Below are 16,791 nucleotides of genomic sequence, written 5' to 3'. Positions count from 1 at the left end.
GGCTGTAACATAAGAAAATGTGGGAAAAGTGAAGCGTTGTGAATACTTTCCGGATGCACTGTACGTGTGTACATCTCATTTGCATAAAGTAGTATCTAACCAATCAAGTGCCGGCAGTGTATTCGTTTTGTATTGATCCGTAAAGGCTGGCTTGCAGACTTTGAAAACAAGCCCTTAAGCTAGTAAAAAGCATGAGAAAGGTCAGAAGAAAAGGGCCAGACTGGTCAAAGCTGACAGGAAGGTGAGAGTAATGCAAATAACCACACATTACAACAGTGGTATGCAGAGGAGCATATCTGAGCATCTTAGAGGTTTGACACAACTAAGTGGATAGGCTACAGCATCAGAAGACCAATTAGGCAAAGAAATAACTAAGAAATACCTCATAAAGTGCTCAGTGAGTGTATAATAATAATAATTAATAATAGCTTTATTTGTATAGCCCCTTTCATGCAGACTGCAGCTCAAAGTGCAAGAAAAATAAAAACAAAATGCAACAGGATTCTTTTTGACCAAATATTTTAAGCCAAAATGATATCATTTCATAAATGTTGAAATAATGGCATGTTTTGCGGCATACAAACACATTTACAGCTAAAAAACGTTTGATCTAGGGTGTAATCACCCTTTAAGTTAGCCTTCCAGTCAACATTTTTGTTGTGAAAAGTCATCTAGGCATTCACGTGAAATTTGATTTCAAGTTCTCGTTGACTAAGAGGCCGCATCTGGGCAAAACCAAAGCTATGACCCTTTTATTTCAAAGCCTCTTTCAACCTAGATTTCCACCCCTCTAGATTCCAGATTTTGCTCACTGGGTTTGTTTCTAGTCCATGCCTTTTCAACTCTTCATATATTTCATTGATGTTATCATCAGAGATGTTGTATGTGTGTATGTGCCATTGAAAGTACAGTATATGGACTTACTTTGTTCTTCAATTCTCTACGGGTAGTGACACTGACCCTTCTGAATTGCTCCCTTTGACTCACCATACAAGCCAGTTCAACCATGAACATGAATTATTATGGCATTAGTCTTCTTCAGGATGAATGAAGATTCCAATTACTCTTTCAAGAATGCATTCCTTTCCTCAAAATGCTTTGCGTGGTCTTCATTGGATCCAACTGTTTATCTGTGATGTTTTGTGGCAACAACAGTCGCGCACACATTGCCACTGCACACTAAGATAATGCTGTTGATGCAGGGGCTGTTCCAAACCAGTAAATTGGATCGATGCACCACAAGAGGCAGTTCATTTCAAAGGATGATTATAGCCTGCACAAACGGCAAGTTGTTTGTCCTCCTTTGGTTGCCATACGGCCACAAGTTTTTTTAATGTTCACCAGTCAGCCCGGATGTCTTTCGGCACTACAGCTGAACAGCTCATTCTAGTAAAGAGTAGACTGGCAGCCGGGAGCTCTGGGGGAAGGGACAGAGTGTATGATCCCTCCAGCCGATTGCCAAGCCAAGGCGGTGACTTCATCTTTTCCACCTGACACCGAGTGGCCCCTGCCAGATCATGGAGCTCATTGCTTGGGAGCTCTGGCCTGCGTGTAGACGGTAGAGACACTCCGCGGGGTCTCTTTCAGCCCAACTTGCCGCCATTTCATTTGCAGACAGAGCTTGATGCGTTCCCGAAAGGAGCTGGTGGTGATGGTGTAGAGGATGGGGTTGAGGGCACTGTTGATAGGCAGGATGAAGATCACCACCCACAAAATGATTGTACCTGGTGCGTGTGGAGGGGGGAGGATGTAGGAGGGGTTGAACAGCAGGGCAGTTAGACAGGAGAAGAACGTGAATTCACAATACTGAGACTACTTATTTTTACAAATGTGTTACTGTTATTTGGTCCTTGAAGTTCAGTTTCTATGTCCGAACACTGAACATGTTCAGTGGTATCTATATCAAACAAATATGTACTATTGTGTCTATTTTATTTGTAATGTTTTTGACAAGGTAGGTCGACTGAAGACTCAATTCCCATTTGTAATGATGACCTGGGGAATCAATGTGGGTAGGGAACACAAGGGATTGTGAAACTAGTCAAATATATGGGGTGATTAGGCCAGATGAAGAGAGCCAGTTTTAACACCAGGGTTAACACCTCTACTCTGTCATGGACACTTTTCTATTTTGTATGGAACAATAAGTGCCCTCTAGAGGCTTACCAACACCTCCAAGGGTACATGTGTTAGGACTGCTGCCGATCTTAGTTCCACCTCTGCACACCATCATAGCACTGCATACAGTATTTGAACATTCATATTCTCCCAATGCAATATAAATGGCTGCATAACATTATATTATGTAAACTGTTGAATGTCATGCTCATTACAGCAAATATCCCAAATGTCTTGCCTGTTTTTCCTCATTTACCTGCATAATGTACAGTATATATCCTTGCAAAGAGTAAAAAGAAATGTGCTCCTTTGACTTAGAAACCTGTGATTATTCCTTACCTGTGAATTCCACTTGTAGCAGGGACAGAGTCTTAAACAGGAATATTGGTATCCAGCACAGGGCATCAGTGAAGACAATGAAGAAAAACCTCTTCGCTATGGTCACCTCTCGATCAAAAATCCTTTGCCTAGCTGTCTTGGAAGTTTTCATCACTGAATAAAACATGCTGGTGTAGGATAAGACAATCACGACGAAAGCGAAAAGATTCAGGCCTAAAAGACAGAATAAACTCATCAATGCACATAGCAAAGACCATAAGCATGTGCAACATTACAATTCAGAGCACATACACATACAACAAGCTACACTTCCTCCCCTAAATGTGTTATTAATATTCCAGAAACTGTGCAAGCAAGACCTTTTCCCACTAAAATATAATTGTCATAAAATAGCAATTTCACAGTGCTGATACAACATCCATGTAACAATCACATCATACCTCCAAGGGCAATATTGTCAAATAGTCAGATATAATAACACCTATCTAGGCTTTCAAATTCCCCAGGACCAATAGCAATCTTACCAAGAAATATTCCTGTTGAGTATCTTCTGGCACCTGGCTTCTCCATCAAGTCTGAATGGAGCGGGAAACAGACACCATTCCTTCCGTAGTAGTTTCCAAATGTTTGCTTGTCCCAGAATGGAATGATGGCAATCATGAACCCCAAGATCCAGATGAAGATGAGAAAGAAGAGGGTCTGTTTCCTCCCCGGCTGGTAATTTCGGAAGGGGAACACGATGCACAGGCACTTCTGCAGTGTCATGTATGTCAGCAGCATGACAGAAACCTCTGTGGACAGTATGGCAAGACAGCCAATCAGTTGACACTGAAGGCTTTCCATCCACAACTGGGCGTGTCTGTTGTACTCCCCACAGTACTTGATGTCAAAGGCGCCGATGAAGAACAGGTACACTCCCATCAAGCAGTCTGCACCTGATGATGGATTCAGTTGATGATGTGGCACATTGACATGAATAAGAAATTATTGCTTTAAAGGAGAAAATAAAATGTGTCCAATTTGAAAAAACAACATTAAAATTGTTGACCAAAATACATCTAGACAAAATAGAATCTAGAAATTGTGTCATTACACTTTTATTAATGTTACACAATGCCAGTTCTGGATATACTCAAAAAAAAAAAAAAGATATGTTGTACAGGTATAAGATCTTGGAAAAGGTATAGGTATAGTTATGCCTTATATACTTTATACCTGCCATTGTATTGACTGTAGTCTATTGATTTTTACAAAATTAAACTGTATTCAGATACAGTATGTGTGTTGACAAATCATCTATTTTATTGTGTACCCTAATTAACAATGCACTAATCAAATGCAATTTAAAACATTATGAATAAACTTTCAGACACAAGTACATCAAGAAGGAGACTAAGAATAAGACTGATTGAAGTTTTAAAATGTAAAATGGTTAACTAAATGGACCACAAAAAAAGGTCAAATTTTAGTACTTTCAGCCTATTTTAGCAGATACCAGGATTTAAAAATCCATGAAACAGCCTGCCAGGTGAAACAGAAGAGATACAGACTCTCAGGATGTTCTAGTCCAGGCTTGATAGTCTAATCCACATTGCTAGACTCCCAAGGGAGCATACTACATGAAAATCCTAGAGGCTGAATGGTTTGTTCTTATTATTAAACATTTTCATGTTCATGCTCTGCACGCTGGGTTCTTTCAGAAACATTACTGTATTTCATCATTCTTTGGTGACAAATCTTTAAATCTGACTCTCCTCCATTCTAAGTCAATCGCTAGTTCAGTAAAAAGTCAATATCTAGTCTAATTAAACATAGTCTTACATGGTCTCCCATGGGGGTATAATAATTACCAAGAAACAGCTTCACCAGGGCAATGTGTCCCCTGCTGAAAAAAACAGCTCAAGCAAGGTTTTGAAACAGATGGTGGCTGGTCATTTCAAGCTGGCCATAGCGGGATTCTACACCAGGGTCTATAAATTGAGTTAAAATGCCTCCTCCTGAGAAGAGTTGTATTTCACTCACAGCACAGCGATTGGATGGCCATGGTGTGGTGTCGGTTCTCAGACACAATGCACGAGCGGAGGCAGATGACGAAGATGTTGCCAAAGCAGATGATGAAGGCCACCACCCACACAAATACGCGGAGGATTATGTTGGCCAGGAGGTTCTCAAAGGAGGAGATCCCGTCTGTGTTAGGCTTACAGCTCCGCACATTGGGAGAATATCCGCAGTATTCAAACTTTTTAAAATATCTAAGTGAGGAACAGAGGTTCAAGGCCAGGTCATCTGCATTACACCTCATACACTGTTAACATATACACCATTAGAAGTCCAAGCTGGACCTTAATCAACATAATAAGACATAATATCTCATGTTTGACAAGCAGTGAAACTACAGCATTTACTTGTGCTTGGTGTAAATTACATACAGTAGCTGTACAGACTGGACATGTGGAATATGTACTGCAGTCAACCTTCAGGAAAAGCCATTAGATGTTGCAAAGAAGATGTGATACAAAAGGGCCATCAAACACTGATAACCTGAAATTACTTTTAAAAATGCATGTTAAAGTTATAAAATAATGGCATGATATGGGATGTATAGAGTTTGGTAGAATTCTAGATTTCTTGTGATTTGGTGGTATTCCTGGGAAGATAGATTGCAGTTCCGCCAAACTTTACAGCATGTTAACCATTTCAAAATGTCCAAGAATGATATCAAAGTAAAGTTCTTAAACTTGAACATCTTCTTTCAGAGTCTGAAGGTCTCTGAATCTGAACTGAGGGAATCTGCTGTGTGTGTACATTTAGGAATCACTGACACTTATCCACAACATAAAATACATTTGTTCAGCTTGATATTTACTGAAGCAATTGAAGTACCTTGCTCAAGGACACAAGAGGAGTGCTTTAACTGACACTCATACCTGCAACCTGTGAGCTGCAAGAACAATTCCCTCTATACGGCAATATTTCTCTCTAAGTGCATAGCCAGACTCACATATGGGAGAGTTTGCTGAGTGAACGAAACATCCGGATGCTGATATTTGGGATTTCAATGTCCTCCATTCCCCTGGGAGGAAACAAATACATTTATTTTAAATATAAGTGATTTTCTGAAAGGCTTTAATCCACATTCTCCAAGTAAGGTCCCAGACATACATTGCTTGATGTATGTGCATTGTATACCCCAATCACTGTTCAAAATATGCCTTATTTATGCCCCATCATCAAGATGAACTCAAAGAGGCTGAGGCGATGTAAAGTATGACTCTCTCAAACTCTTAAGTTATATCGTAACAACAAAATTAACATTATATCATTTTTAGAATAAATCTCTGGCATGGCCACAACAAAATCAAGTACATTATGACTTCATATGTCTGTGCTTCAGAGTATTGTATTAATAAATAATGTCATCAGGATACTGTATTCATAAAGAGCATCCATTGAAATGTTCTTATATCCTACATCCACATCAATTAACCAACAGAGAGGAACAGAGTGTTTCCACTGAAACACCAGTACTTCCTGTGGTTTATTTCTTGATTCAGCACAGATAAGGTTAAAAAATATTTTTGCTGAATTTTCCCTGTACGCTGAAGCACTTCAATTTCCGAGGATTCAATTTATGAGCTGGCCTTTGTGGAGAAGGTACAGTATTTGCACCTTAGGCCACCACATGAAACAATTGAAACTGTGTTTTGTTTATGCCATCTGTCTAATTACTATACCGCTGAATTTGATGACCCTGAAGCTGAATTTCCAGTGCTGGTCAGTGATAACACTTTTTGAAATCTTATTCACTCATTTCATTTGGTAAACTTATCTTTGTCGAGTGCACTCTGTACCTTGTCATCCATTCAGTATTTGAGTACAAGTATTTATTCCAACACATCAGAAAACAATTCTCAAGAAAAAAAATACTTTCACATAATCGGGATGGAAATAGACACCAATAAATACTGCTGAACTTCAACATGCAACAGGAACTGGAAAACAGGAACAGAAATGGAAAAATTGTATAACAATGTATCCTCTGTATAGCCTATAAGTAGCCTATTACTAGGCCCGCACGGAATTCGAACGTCTATCCATCCATCCATTTTCACCCGCTTATCCGGAGTGACAGTGGCAGTAGGCTAAGCTGGGTATTCCAGGCTTCCCTCTTCCCAGCAACGCATTCCAGCTCCTCCTGGGGGATCCCGAGGCGTTCCCAGGCCAGGAGAGATATATAATCTCTCCAGCGGTTTCTGGGTCTACCTCGGGGTCTCCGCCCAGTTGGACGAGCCCGGAAAACCTCCAAAGGGAGGCGCCCAGGAGGCATCCTGATCTCGATGCGAAGGAGCAGGGGCTCTACTCTGACCTCCCTCCGGATGTCCAATCTCCACACCCTATCTCTAAGGCTGAGCCCAGCCACCCTACGGAGGAAGCTCATTTCGGCCGCTTGTATTCGCGATCTCGTTCTTTCGGTCACTACCCAAAGCTCGTGACCATAGGTGAGGGTTGGGATGTAGATCGACCGGTAAAGAGAGCTCAGAGAGCTTCGCCTTCCGGCTCAACTCCCTCTTCACCACGACGGTCCGGTGCAACACCCGCATTACTGCTGATGCTGCGCCGATCCCTTCTACCCTTAGTCGTGAACAAGACCCCGAGATACTTGAACTCCTTCACTTGGGGCAATGGCTCTTTCTCAACCCGGAGGGAGCAATCCACCGTTTTCCGGCAGAGAACCATGGCTGACTCTCATCCCAGCCGCTTCACACTCGGCTGCAAACCGCTCCAATGCGTGCTGAAGGTCACGGTCCGATGAAGCCAGCAGAACCACGTCGTCCGCAAAAAGCAGAGACACAATTCTGAGGTCACCAAACCAGACACTCTCCTCACCTCGGCTCCACCTTGAGATCCTGTTCATGAATATCACAAACAGGACCGGTGACAAGGGGCAACCTTGGCAGAGTCCCACACCCACTGGAAACGTGCTTGACTTTGTGCCGAGGATGAGGACACAGCAACCCCGCCAAGGGGTGCATCTGGTACCAAGTAAACTTATGAGCTACCCTATGCTCAAACATGGTGTTCGTTATGGACAATCCATGACCAGCACACACCGCTCGGGTTAATATCAGGCAGGCCATTCCTCCCAATCACCCCCTTTCCGGTTTCTCCGTCGTTGCCCACGTGAGCGTTGAAGTCGCCCAGCAGAACTATGGAGTCACTGGGCAGCATCCTGGAAAGGAGGCCAGATATTCTGAACTGCCGTTTGGTGCATAAGCACAAACAACAGTCAGAGCTTTCCCCCAGCGACACGTAGTCGCAAAGAGGCGATCTCCGGGTGGAACTCCAACACAGTGGCACTCAGCCGGTGGCTCGCTATTTCTGTTTCTAAGTTATTTATTGGTGCTCCACCGAAAGTACGCGAAACAGTTGATAACATTTCCAATTCTACGGTACTAGAAGTGCCTTATGGCGCTCGATCCAGCGGTTTCAGCCAAATCTACTCATACACGTATGTGGGTTGTGCTCACAAATAACATATGCTCTTCTCCAATGTCCAACTGAGACCGGAGCACATAGAGAGCAAGCGAGTCTGTGACACTGAACGTCAAAGTAAAGCAACCTGGCTGGAAACATGCAGCTGAAATGCTTTTGCTGTGTTTTGGCTTCATAGGAATTTATTTCTAATTTTGATTAATCATTTTTCGCTATAAACCGTGAGGGGGAAGGGTAAAGATGCTTGCTTCCTAATACGTTTGTCTGATGTCTGAACTCGCCGTCTCTCTCGCTCTATAACATAACCTAATAAATAGCCGGTCACAATCGCCACATCTCACAATCCGGGGGTGTCACACTGCGTATGAAGATATTGTTTTGGTTGGGAATGTTAAACTGTGCTTGCTTTCATCGTGTATATGTGCTGCTGCATCATGTGAATTAGTTGTAACAATAGACATTCCATTGAACTGTAGTAAAATTAACAGTTGGCCTGTATTACTACATACACTCACTGAACACTTTATTAGGTATCTTTTTTAGACTTCTACTGCTGTAGCCTATCAACTTATATAGTGCACTCATTCAATCAATGAGTGCATTCGAGATAATGTGCCATTATGCCAAAATTACGTAGGTGGCAAGGGCGAAGTAAACACCAAAATTTAGTTTAAAATATCCATTGTATCCAAGCAACAATATCACATTGGAATACCAATCCAAGATTATGTGAATAATGCACTAATGTTCTGTGCTGTGTTTCCACCTGTGGCCATTCTCTTTTACTTCATCATCCAGCCTTACTGTCAATTTGGAGCGGCTAAGCAGGAGATTAGCAGTAACACACAAAATTGCTGTGTGTTCATCTTTGCAAAAGCACAGCCAATAAGATATCTAGGACCAGGTGAATTATGACTGGCTCAGAGTACTGTAACATGGGCTTATGCTATGTTGTAGCATCGCATAGTGGTCTGGACTGGTCTTGGAAGCCATACGTTTCATTCATGGTTGATTTTCAGGAAGGAATTTGCTGCTGTGTTGCAAATATGTACATATGAAGGCATTAAATATTAATGAATTATCATGAAACACAGTCATAATTCCACTTTTAATATTTCCACTGAAATATGATGGGTGCAGATCACTTAACTTGAATTTCTTGAGTACATGTCTGGCTGTAGGAAAGCCCAAAGTCATTATGGGTATGGGCAAACTAATGCAATGTTTGTAGTGTATACTAAAATGTGACTTGTAATAGTGTTGTAATTGGCAGTAAAATGTAATTATGTTGTATTTCAGGTATGTAATGAAACGTAGATACAATATATGTACACACACACACACATAACACAGTTAATGCATGTAAGATACTGCAACTCTAATGTTTACAATGGATTTTAATATACACTCAGTGAGCACTTTATTTAGTATTTATTAGACTTTAGTATTTATTCATTTTTAGACTTATTAAGTCTTCTGCTGCTCTATCCGCTTAGAGGTTTGATGCGATGTGTGTTCGGAGATGCTCTTCTGCATTTTCTGAAACCGGAAGTGACGTAATTTTATTAAACTGGAAGTTACGTAATGTTCTGAATCCGGAAGTGGCGTAGTTTTATGAAACCCGAAGTTACATATTTTCTGAAACCGGAAATGACATAATTTTATGAAACCAGAAAAGACGCAATTTTATGAAACCGGAAGTGACACGTATTCGGAAACCGGAAGTGACGTGTTTTTCTGAAACCAGATATGACGTATAGCTGATAGCCACAAACACAGTCAAGCTTATTTCCATGAGTGACAAATCTTTCAAGGTAAAGTACTGTACAATTCTGTGATACACTCTGATGAATTACTGTAGAATATAACCTAAAAAGGTATTACCAAAACAAATAAATGTTTCACTTGTAATCAGGTTTCTTTTAACATTGGATGTAGTTCTGGTATAAAAAATGAGCAAATCAGCAAATCCCAGCAAATGATATAAGAAATACATGAAGAAGAGGAGCATATTGCATTCACTGTATTGGAGCAATTTTAATATTAAAGACACAGTGAACAGAAGTTAGAGCAGCACTAGCTTCCATGATGTGACGTATACGTCAGTGAAACGGCTCTTTCGGGGGGAATTTCTGGAGGGTGAGCAGTCGATCTGACTGCTGTTAAATGAGGAGGGGGAAAGAGAGCTGTAGCCTATGGCTCTGGGGGGAAAAATACGCGCCGCTGCGTGAAAGGACATTGATCGGAGGGAAAGAGAAAATTGACATGAATTTAATCTAAATACACGCCCGCTGGTACACAATGACGCCAAATCTTGTAAAATCTTGTTTTCCAGGAGGTTAATGGAAAAAAACTTTGGTGTGAAAATACACAAGTATTACAATGTTAGAATGTTTTTGGAATATATACTTTAAGACATTCACCCAATGTATGCTGGGATAGGCTCCAGCCCCCCTGTGACCCTGTTCAGGATAAGTGGGTTAATGGATGGACTTTAAAACATTTTCATATGGTCTTGAAGAATTGACTAAATGGAGGAAAAAGTTCATTTTGATTTCATCTGTCAAAAACGTCCGATAGCCTTTCTAGTGTTAAACTGCCAGCCGTTTGTAACTTCCATCTCCATTTATTCTTAATATGTTCATGGCTGATCTATGAACATTTTTTCTGTCAGTTTTCAAGTTCAATTATAGTTTTATAGCAATATTTTAAATTTTCATACTTTTGCAATTCTTGGTAACTGAAAAAAAAATGTTGAATTCTGATTACATCTGTTTTTTTTTTTTACTTCCTGTAACACTGTGGTCCTCTCAGCTTGAATTAAAACATTTTCCGTGGCCAAATTTGCTCAGAACACGTTGATTAATGTAGTGAATGACTACAGTACAGTAGTCATTCACTACAGAACCCCCAAAAAGTCTTCAGATTCCATCTGGGCCTATCTACTACAGATGGTACTATATTTGTGAATATGAATGATAAATTAACCAGCAGGATAGTAGCCCCAAAACCTATTCTAGTGCTAATGGTATTTCAAAAAGCAACAATACTGTAAAAAGTATATGGTTCCTCAGTCGAGAAAATAGTGTTTAAATAAATTAGTATTCACGGTCGTGCCTCAGTTAGATAATGTCCGAACCACACTTCCATTTAGTATTGAGCCTGAGCCTTACATTATTAAATTTTGATTAATCTGTATTGCAAACTTTAATTTCAACCTTCATTAATTCAAGCACCATTCTTTTTTATTAACCATATCCCTTAGTATATCACCATGAGATGTCAAGTTAATGGAAATAAATGCTGTTGCATAGTCCATTTAACCTTCCCACTGCTATAGCTCATGCCAGTGAGTAATCGTTGTATGACAAATATCAGACTACTTACAGTGACTGCAAATTGACAAAGCTGTCGAACTGATCATCAGAGATGTGAGCAATCGGGTTGCTCGAGATGTTCCTAAAAAAGATGAACTCGCATGAAATCAATGCTGAACATGAGGTGTGCCACCTCACTCTCATTCATCATTAGGACTTCAACTTTAGCACAAGAAGGTTTTGTAAATGTCACTGGCTTCATCTGGACAAGTCATAGAAAAGTACAGACTTGGAAGCAAGCATAGCCTACTCAAATTCAACTGGGTTCAACTGAAGTTCAGTTCCTTATGATCCAAAACATCTTGATAAACAAACAAATAATTATTGGCTACACGCTCTGTTTTATAGAGAGTGCGGCCAATATTTTCTAAACAAGGTCTGAGAGAAAAGACAGTGGTTAAAGTTTCTTGAACTGAGATTGACTGCACACCTAACTGAGAGGTGAAAATAAAGTTTGCTGTGCCACACACAGCATCTCTACGGTACACCAAGTGGGATGAATTTTAGTTTTTAACTGATTATGCATATAAATATGCAAATAAATTACATTGTACGACAGAAACCATACAGTACTTCAATATTAAATAATTACTTAAGTAAGTTTTCTGTCTCATCAATGAAGGAATCTAGTCAATGATTGAGTGAGATAATCGCTTCTAGCAGTCCCACCATAGCCTCATCCCACTTAGAAGCCATGTCCCCACAAAAATTTTCACATTTATGTGCAGATGTTTCAATATTAATGGACATCTTAGCTGAGTCCAGAAATTGAAGTCTGTGACAAAATCAGTTTTAGAATGAATCCTAAAATGCTTTTTTCCCCCCAGTGTCTGGCTGACAATGTAAATACCTCCTCTCTTGAGGTGCATTAGTAATGGGGCACTGTATCATGAGAAACACAGAACAAGTGTCCGATATATATATATATATATATATATATATATATATATATATATATATATATATTTATATATATATATATATATATATATTTATATATATATTATTGTTGAAATCCTGCTTATGCAAGTAAAATGGAAAAGAAATTATTTGATACAAAGTTGAACTACATTTTCTGTGAATCAATCATTATTTAAGCTGATCCTTGCTAATGAGCAGGAAACAGAAATTATCGCCTTGAAACCAAGGGCGATTAACAATGTGTATAAAAATGTAAAAAAAATCTGTCTTTATTAACCCTTTGAGTCCCAAGAGTGTCCACTCAAATGTAACTACCGTATAATACCAAGAGTACCATATGGCACTCCCAATCTTATACCTTTTCAACCAATCAAAATGACTGCTATGCTATTGTTTTGCGCCCCTATTAAAACCCTACTACAATTTCGCAACTTTCTCAATTTTCTCAATAAAAGCTAAAACCCCTTGCGATTTGGGAGGAGCTACTTCATATTGGTTTGGGATGGAAATGGTTAATTGTCTTTTATTTCACGGTGTTCCCTTCATTGTATAGTTTATTCTATTAGAAAAGGATAGAATATGCAATGTGCACTATTCGGACTCTTGATTGCAGCCGGCAGATTAAGTGTTCCAAAGCTCAGTGTATAAGGCTGCTCCATGCCTGGTAGCCTTCTAAGGCCAGTTTAGATCTTTTAGTGGATGGGAGATTTGTATTTGTGTTTCATATAATTTAGCAATACAACAGTTTCCAGCCAATCAGAATAGAGTATTCACCCAGACGTTATAGTTTTTCTTTTGTGCTTGCAGGTATTCAAAGTTTCAGCCCCCTCCACTGTAGAATCTGCGTAGATCATGATACCGTGTTTTTAGATCTTTACTGCTACTTGAATTCTGGCTGATAAAATGAAGGGTTTAACAAGTTAATATGATCTATGGATGCACAATTTGTACAGATGTACAATTTAATGAATCAAATCAACTATAAATTGAGAATAATTACCTATGCCTAATGGTATTGACCATTCAGAAATGAATATAATTGTTTGTAATGATCAATTTAAAATTAAGTATCATCTTATCATCGGCCATTGAAGCCGATAATATGGAAACCAATTAAAAGCCAGAATTTAACTGCGATAAAATGAACGTTTTTTACTCATGTACCAATACATACTTTTACGTGTAAACAACACTGACCTGTCAAAAATAATTATTTAAATAATTGAAATCATGTCAAAATGTTTGTTAGGTGCAACTCATTGTAAAATCTGAACAATACTTACAACTGCTTGAGATTTTGTAGATTTATAAATAAAGATGGGGATAGCTCCTTAATTCGGTTCAAAGACAGGTCCCTGAGAATGAAATTAAATGCAGTTTTGAATGAATTTCAGTTGTAATTACAATGCAAATGAGAATACAATAAGCCATACTGTGCACATACTGCACACTCCTTAACTTATTTATTTATATTTTATGAATTTAGCTGTGGGGCTGAACAGGGAATGTCCTATTATCTGCAACCACCGCATTCATGTGCAAGCCCCATTGTTAATTCGGGAGAGAATAAACATACGCAGTTCTCTTCCTTAAAACAGCTGCTTTTTTTTCACATCACAGATTATAGCCATCATCTCAAAGAAATAACAATCTGAGTTAAAAAAAACATCTGCATGAACTAATCCCAGCAGATAAAAAAAGATCTTCACGTAAAGATTTAGGCTTCATTATGCAAGATCATTTGAATTTATCAATGTATTCAAATACAAATGTAAAATAAAATATGTGAAAACAATAGAAACGGTTACTGAAAAAATATTTGGAGAACAAATGGAAATTGTGTGTAAGGGTCAAAGAGTTGAACATGCAAAACAAACCATTTTGGCTGCTCTGTCATATTAAAAATACGGTACCACAGAATGTAGTAAACTGGTAAAATAGGCCTGTACTCACAAGTCTATTAGTTTCTGCATTGAAGAAAATGACCCCACCTCAATTGATTGTATTTCATTCCTTCGAAGTGCTCTGAAATAGAGATAAAACATCTTAAATATTTTTTTCACTGTGTGCAGAATCTGTGTCTCAAGTCTGAGGTCTTAGAATACCCTTTGAAAGTAAAAGGGCAGTCTGAGGAGAGAAAAGGACAATATGCATGAATGAAGATACCTGACTCTTCACCATAGTGTCAATCCAACTCCATCCACAAATTTAATCTCCCTGCACTCTCACTGTTTTAGGTTTGGGAGACTGATAACTGGAATCAGTGGAAGTGAAGTGAAAAATGTGTTTATTCATGCAACTTCTGAATATATTTTTGTTCTCATAACATGGAACATGATTCTTTGATGTAGAGAAATGGTATCAAGGATTGTTAGAATATGATGAGGTCAGGGTTGTAAACCGTAAGCGTTTACAATACCATGAATAGAGTTTTTTGTATGATATAAATATGAATGCAACAATAATTTGTTATTTGTTGGTTGACGACTCAAAGCAGATGGGGGTAAACTTACAGGACTGTCAGAGCAGTACATTCTTGAAAGTTGGAGCCTTTTAATGATGCAATCCTGTTGCCTTCCAATTCCCTGTGAATATATTCTCACTTTTTAAAGTTAAATACATTTAGGTATTTACTTTCATTTGCTTTCACAAGTGTAGTGAAGAGTAATCAGTTTTCAACCACATACAAAATAAAAAAACACATTTAATTCAACAATCAGAAATGAATTATCAACATTTTTCCATTTTATCTTATCATGCTTTTCTTTCTTAAATAATACATCCTGGAATTGATGTTTAAAACTAGCTTGCGCCACAGGCACTACCATGCTCATGAGAATTGCTCTGCATTGTCTATCAATATTGAATTGCACTTCCCAATCTAATGTCACTTGTCATTATTTAATGGCTTTGTGTCTTTTGATTTTTATAATGAACATTATATTCAAGAGATGCATTTTGTTTCATACTCACAGCCAGTTTAACCTTGGCATCTCCAAGCAGAAGGATTTCCTTGGGATGTGTTTTAGTGAATTATTCAGTAGGGACCTAAAGCCAAATTAAATACCATTTGCATATGAAAGAATGTTATTGTAAATAACAAATCATTTCACAAACACACGCACAGATATTCATGCAGTTTTCACGCTGATAATTTTGTTGTCATACTTACAAAAAAAATAATGATTTTAGTCCTTCAAATGATTTCTGTCTGATTGATGCAATTCTGTTTTCATCCAGAATTCTACAACATAAGATATACAATTGAAAAATTCATGAAACCAAGAGAGAGATAAGCCTGGCAAATTTGTTCATGCAATGTGTGTGTGTGTGTGTGTGTGTGTGTGTGTGCGCGCACATACAAGTATTGATACCTGCCAGGGCAGCAAAGGTCAATCACATTGCGTACAAAAAGTCATTGTAAGTAACTTGTAAGTCATTGTATGTTTTTCTTTCCAAATGAAACTCAATTTCTCCAATTATGTCATCATTATTGCATGCTAATACACACTCTACATTTTGCTGTGGTCTCCTTTTCCCCCCTTTAGCAAATGTGTTTGCATCTTGTAAATTTCAATACATATTATTTGCCAATTTCTTCATGTTTGGTTTTCAAGACATGAGTCAGTTTTACATTCTTAGAATGCCACTTCTGTGAATATGCTGGTGAAAGGAATTGAGAGTAGTTGACTCACAGCCATTCTAGGTTCCGAAGGTCCCTGAAAATTCCAGTTTTCAGTTTGGTAATCCGGTTCTGACTGAGAAATCTAATCACAGTACATTTTAAGAGGGTAACACATCAAAGGGAAATGAGAGATGTGGTATAAGACATTGACACTGGTGTGAATGTACTGCCACAAACTGAAACCAAATAACTTTTGCAAAGGAAAAATAATAACTTTCAACCAAGGATTAGAACTTTCCAAGATTTTCATTGAAAACATAGATTTAATACTTACAGTTTTCTTAGTTTGTACAGCCCTGAAAATGCTCGGTTAGATATACTTTTGATGCTGTTGTTTTGCAAGTGACTGAAAAGACAATGACATACAAAATTTTAGAAACCACTTATCAGGAGGCAGGCAACCATATAAGGTGAGATAAAGTCTGTTTGCTGTTTACTGTACGGCAGCGCTGTACATAAAATTAAAAAAATAAAGAAATAAAAAAATCCTGAATAAGTTCTCCACACATGCAAATTTCATGCAAATGCTAAGAAAAGCAGGCTGTCCAGTCAAAGGAAATACTGCTGTATTCAATATTAAAATTGATGCACTGGGCCATAGTTCTCATGCAGCATAGTGTATTTGAAAAGGATGAATTCTATTTAGGCACTCATTTAAATCCCACTTATCTCTAATTCTCATTCGGAGAGTGCATCATGTGAATAAAGCTATGGTAATAAGCATGATTCTTGGAATGGGCCAAGATAATTAATTTCAAGTGCTGGGATTACACACGATTGTTCTTAATACATGTCACAAATCATGTGACCTTGACTCTTCCACTGTGCTGGAAAATCTCAGGGCAGCTCATTATCGTT

General features: G+C 38.5%; 1 protein-coding gene across 1 annotated transcript in view; it reads right to left on the bottom strand.

Moving 5' to 3' along the window:
• Nucleotides 1-572: 572 nt before the first annotated feature.
• rxfp2l (relaxin family peptide receptor 2, like) overlaps nt 573-16,791 on the bottom strand; it is a 29,101-nt gene continuing 12,882 nt past the window's right edge. The window contains exons 6-18 of the mRNA XM_061248019.1: nt 16,208-16,279; nt 15,944-16,015; nt 15,421-15,492; nt 15,222-15,296; nt 14,762-14,833; nt 14,202-14,273; nt 13,532-13,603; nt 11,338-11,409; nt 5,459-5,530; nt 4,480-4,709; nt 2,982-3,392; nt 2,458-2,670; nt 573-1,724 (exon numbers count right to left, since the gene is read on the bottom strand). Of these exons, the coding sequence (XP_061104003.1) occupies nt 1,525-1,724; nt 2,458-2,670; nt 2,982-3,392; nt 4,480-4,709; nt 5,459-5,530; nt 11,338-11,409; nt 13,532-13,603; nt 14,202-14,273; nt 14,762-14,833; nt 15,222-15,296; nt 15,421-15,492; nt 15,944-16,015; nt 16,208-16,279 (1,705 nt within the window). The 3' untranslated portion in view covers nt 573-1,524. The remainder of the gene's footprint in view (nt 1,725-2,457; nt 2,671-2,981; nt 3,393-4,479; nt 4,710-5,458; nt 5,531-11,337; nt 11,410-13,531; nt 13,604-14,201; nt 14,274-14,761; nt 14,834-15,221; nt 15,297-15,420; nt 15,493-15,943; nt 16,016-16,207; nt 16,280-16,791) is intronic.

The sequence above is a fragment of the Conger conger genome, chromosome 7, assembly GCF_963514075.1.
Source record: "Conger conger chromosome 7, fConCon1.1, whole genome shotgun sequence".
Classification (NCBI taxonomy): domain Eukaryota; kingdom Metazoa; phylum Chordata; class Actinopteri; order Anguilliformes; family Congridae; genus Conger; species Conger conger.
Note: the sequence above shows the minus strand (reverse complement) of the source record. Positions and strands in the feature narration are given on the sequence as shown.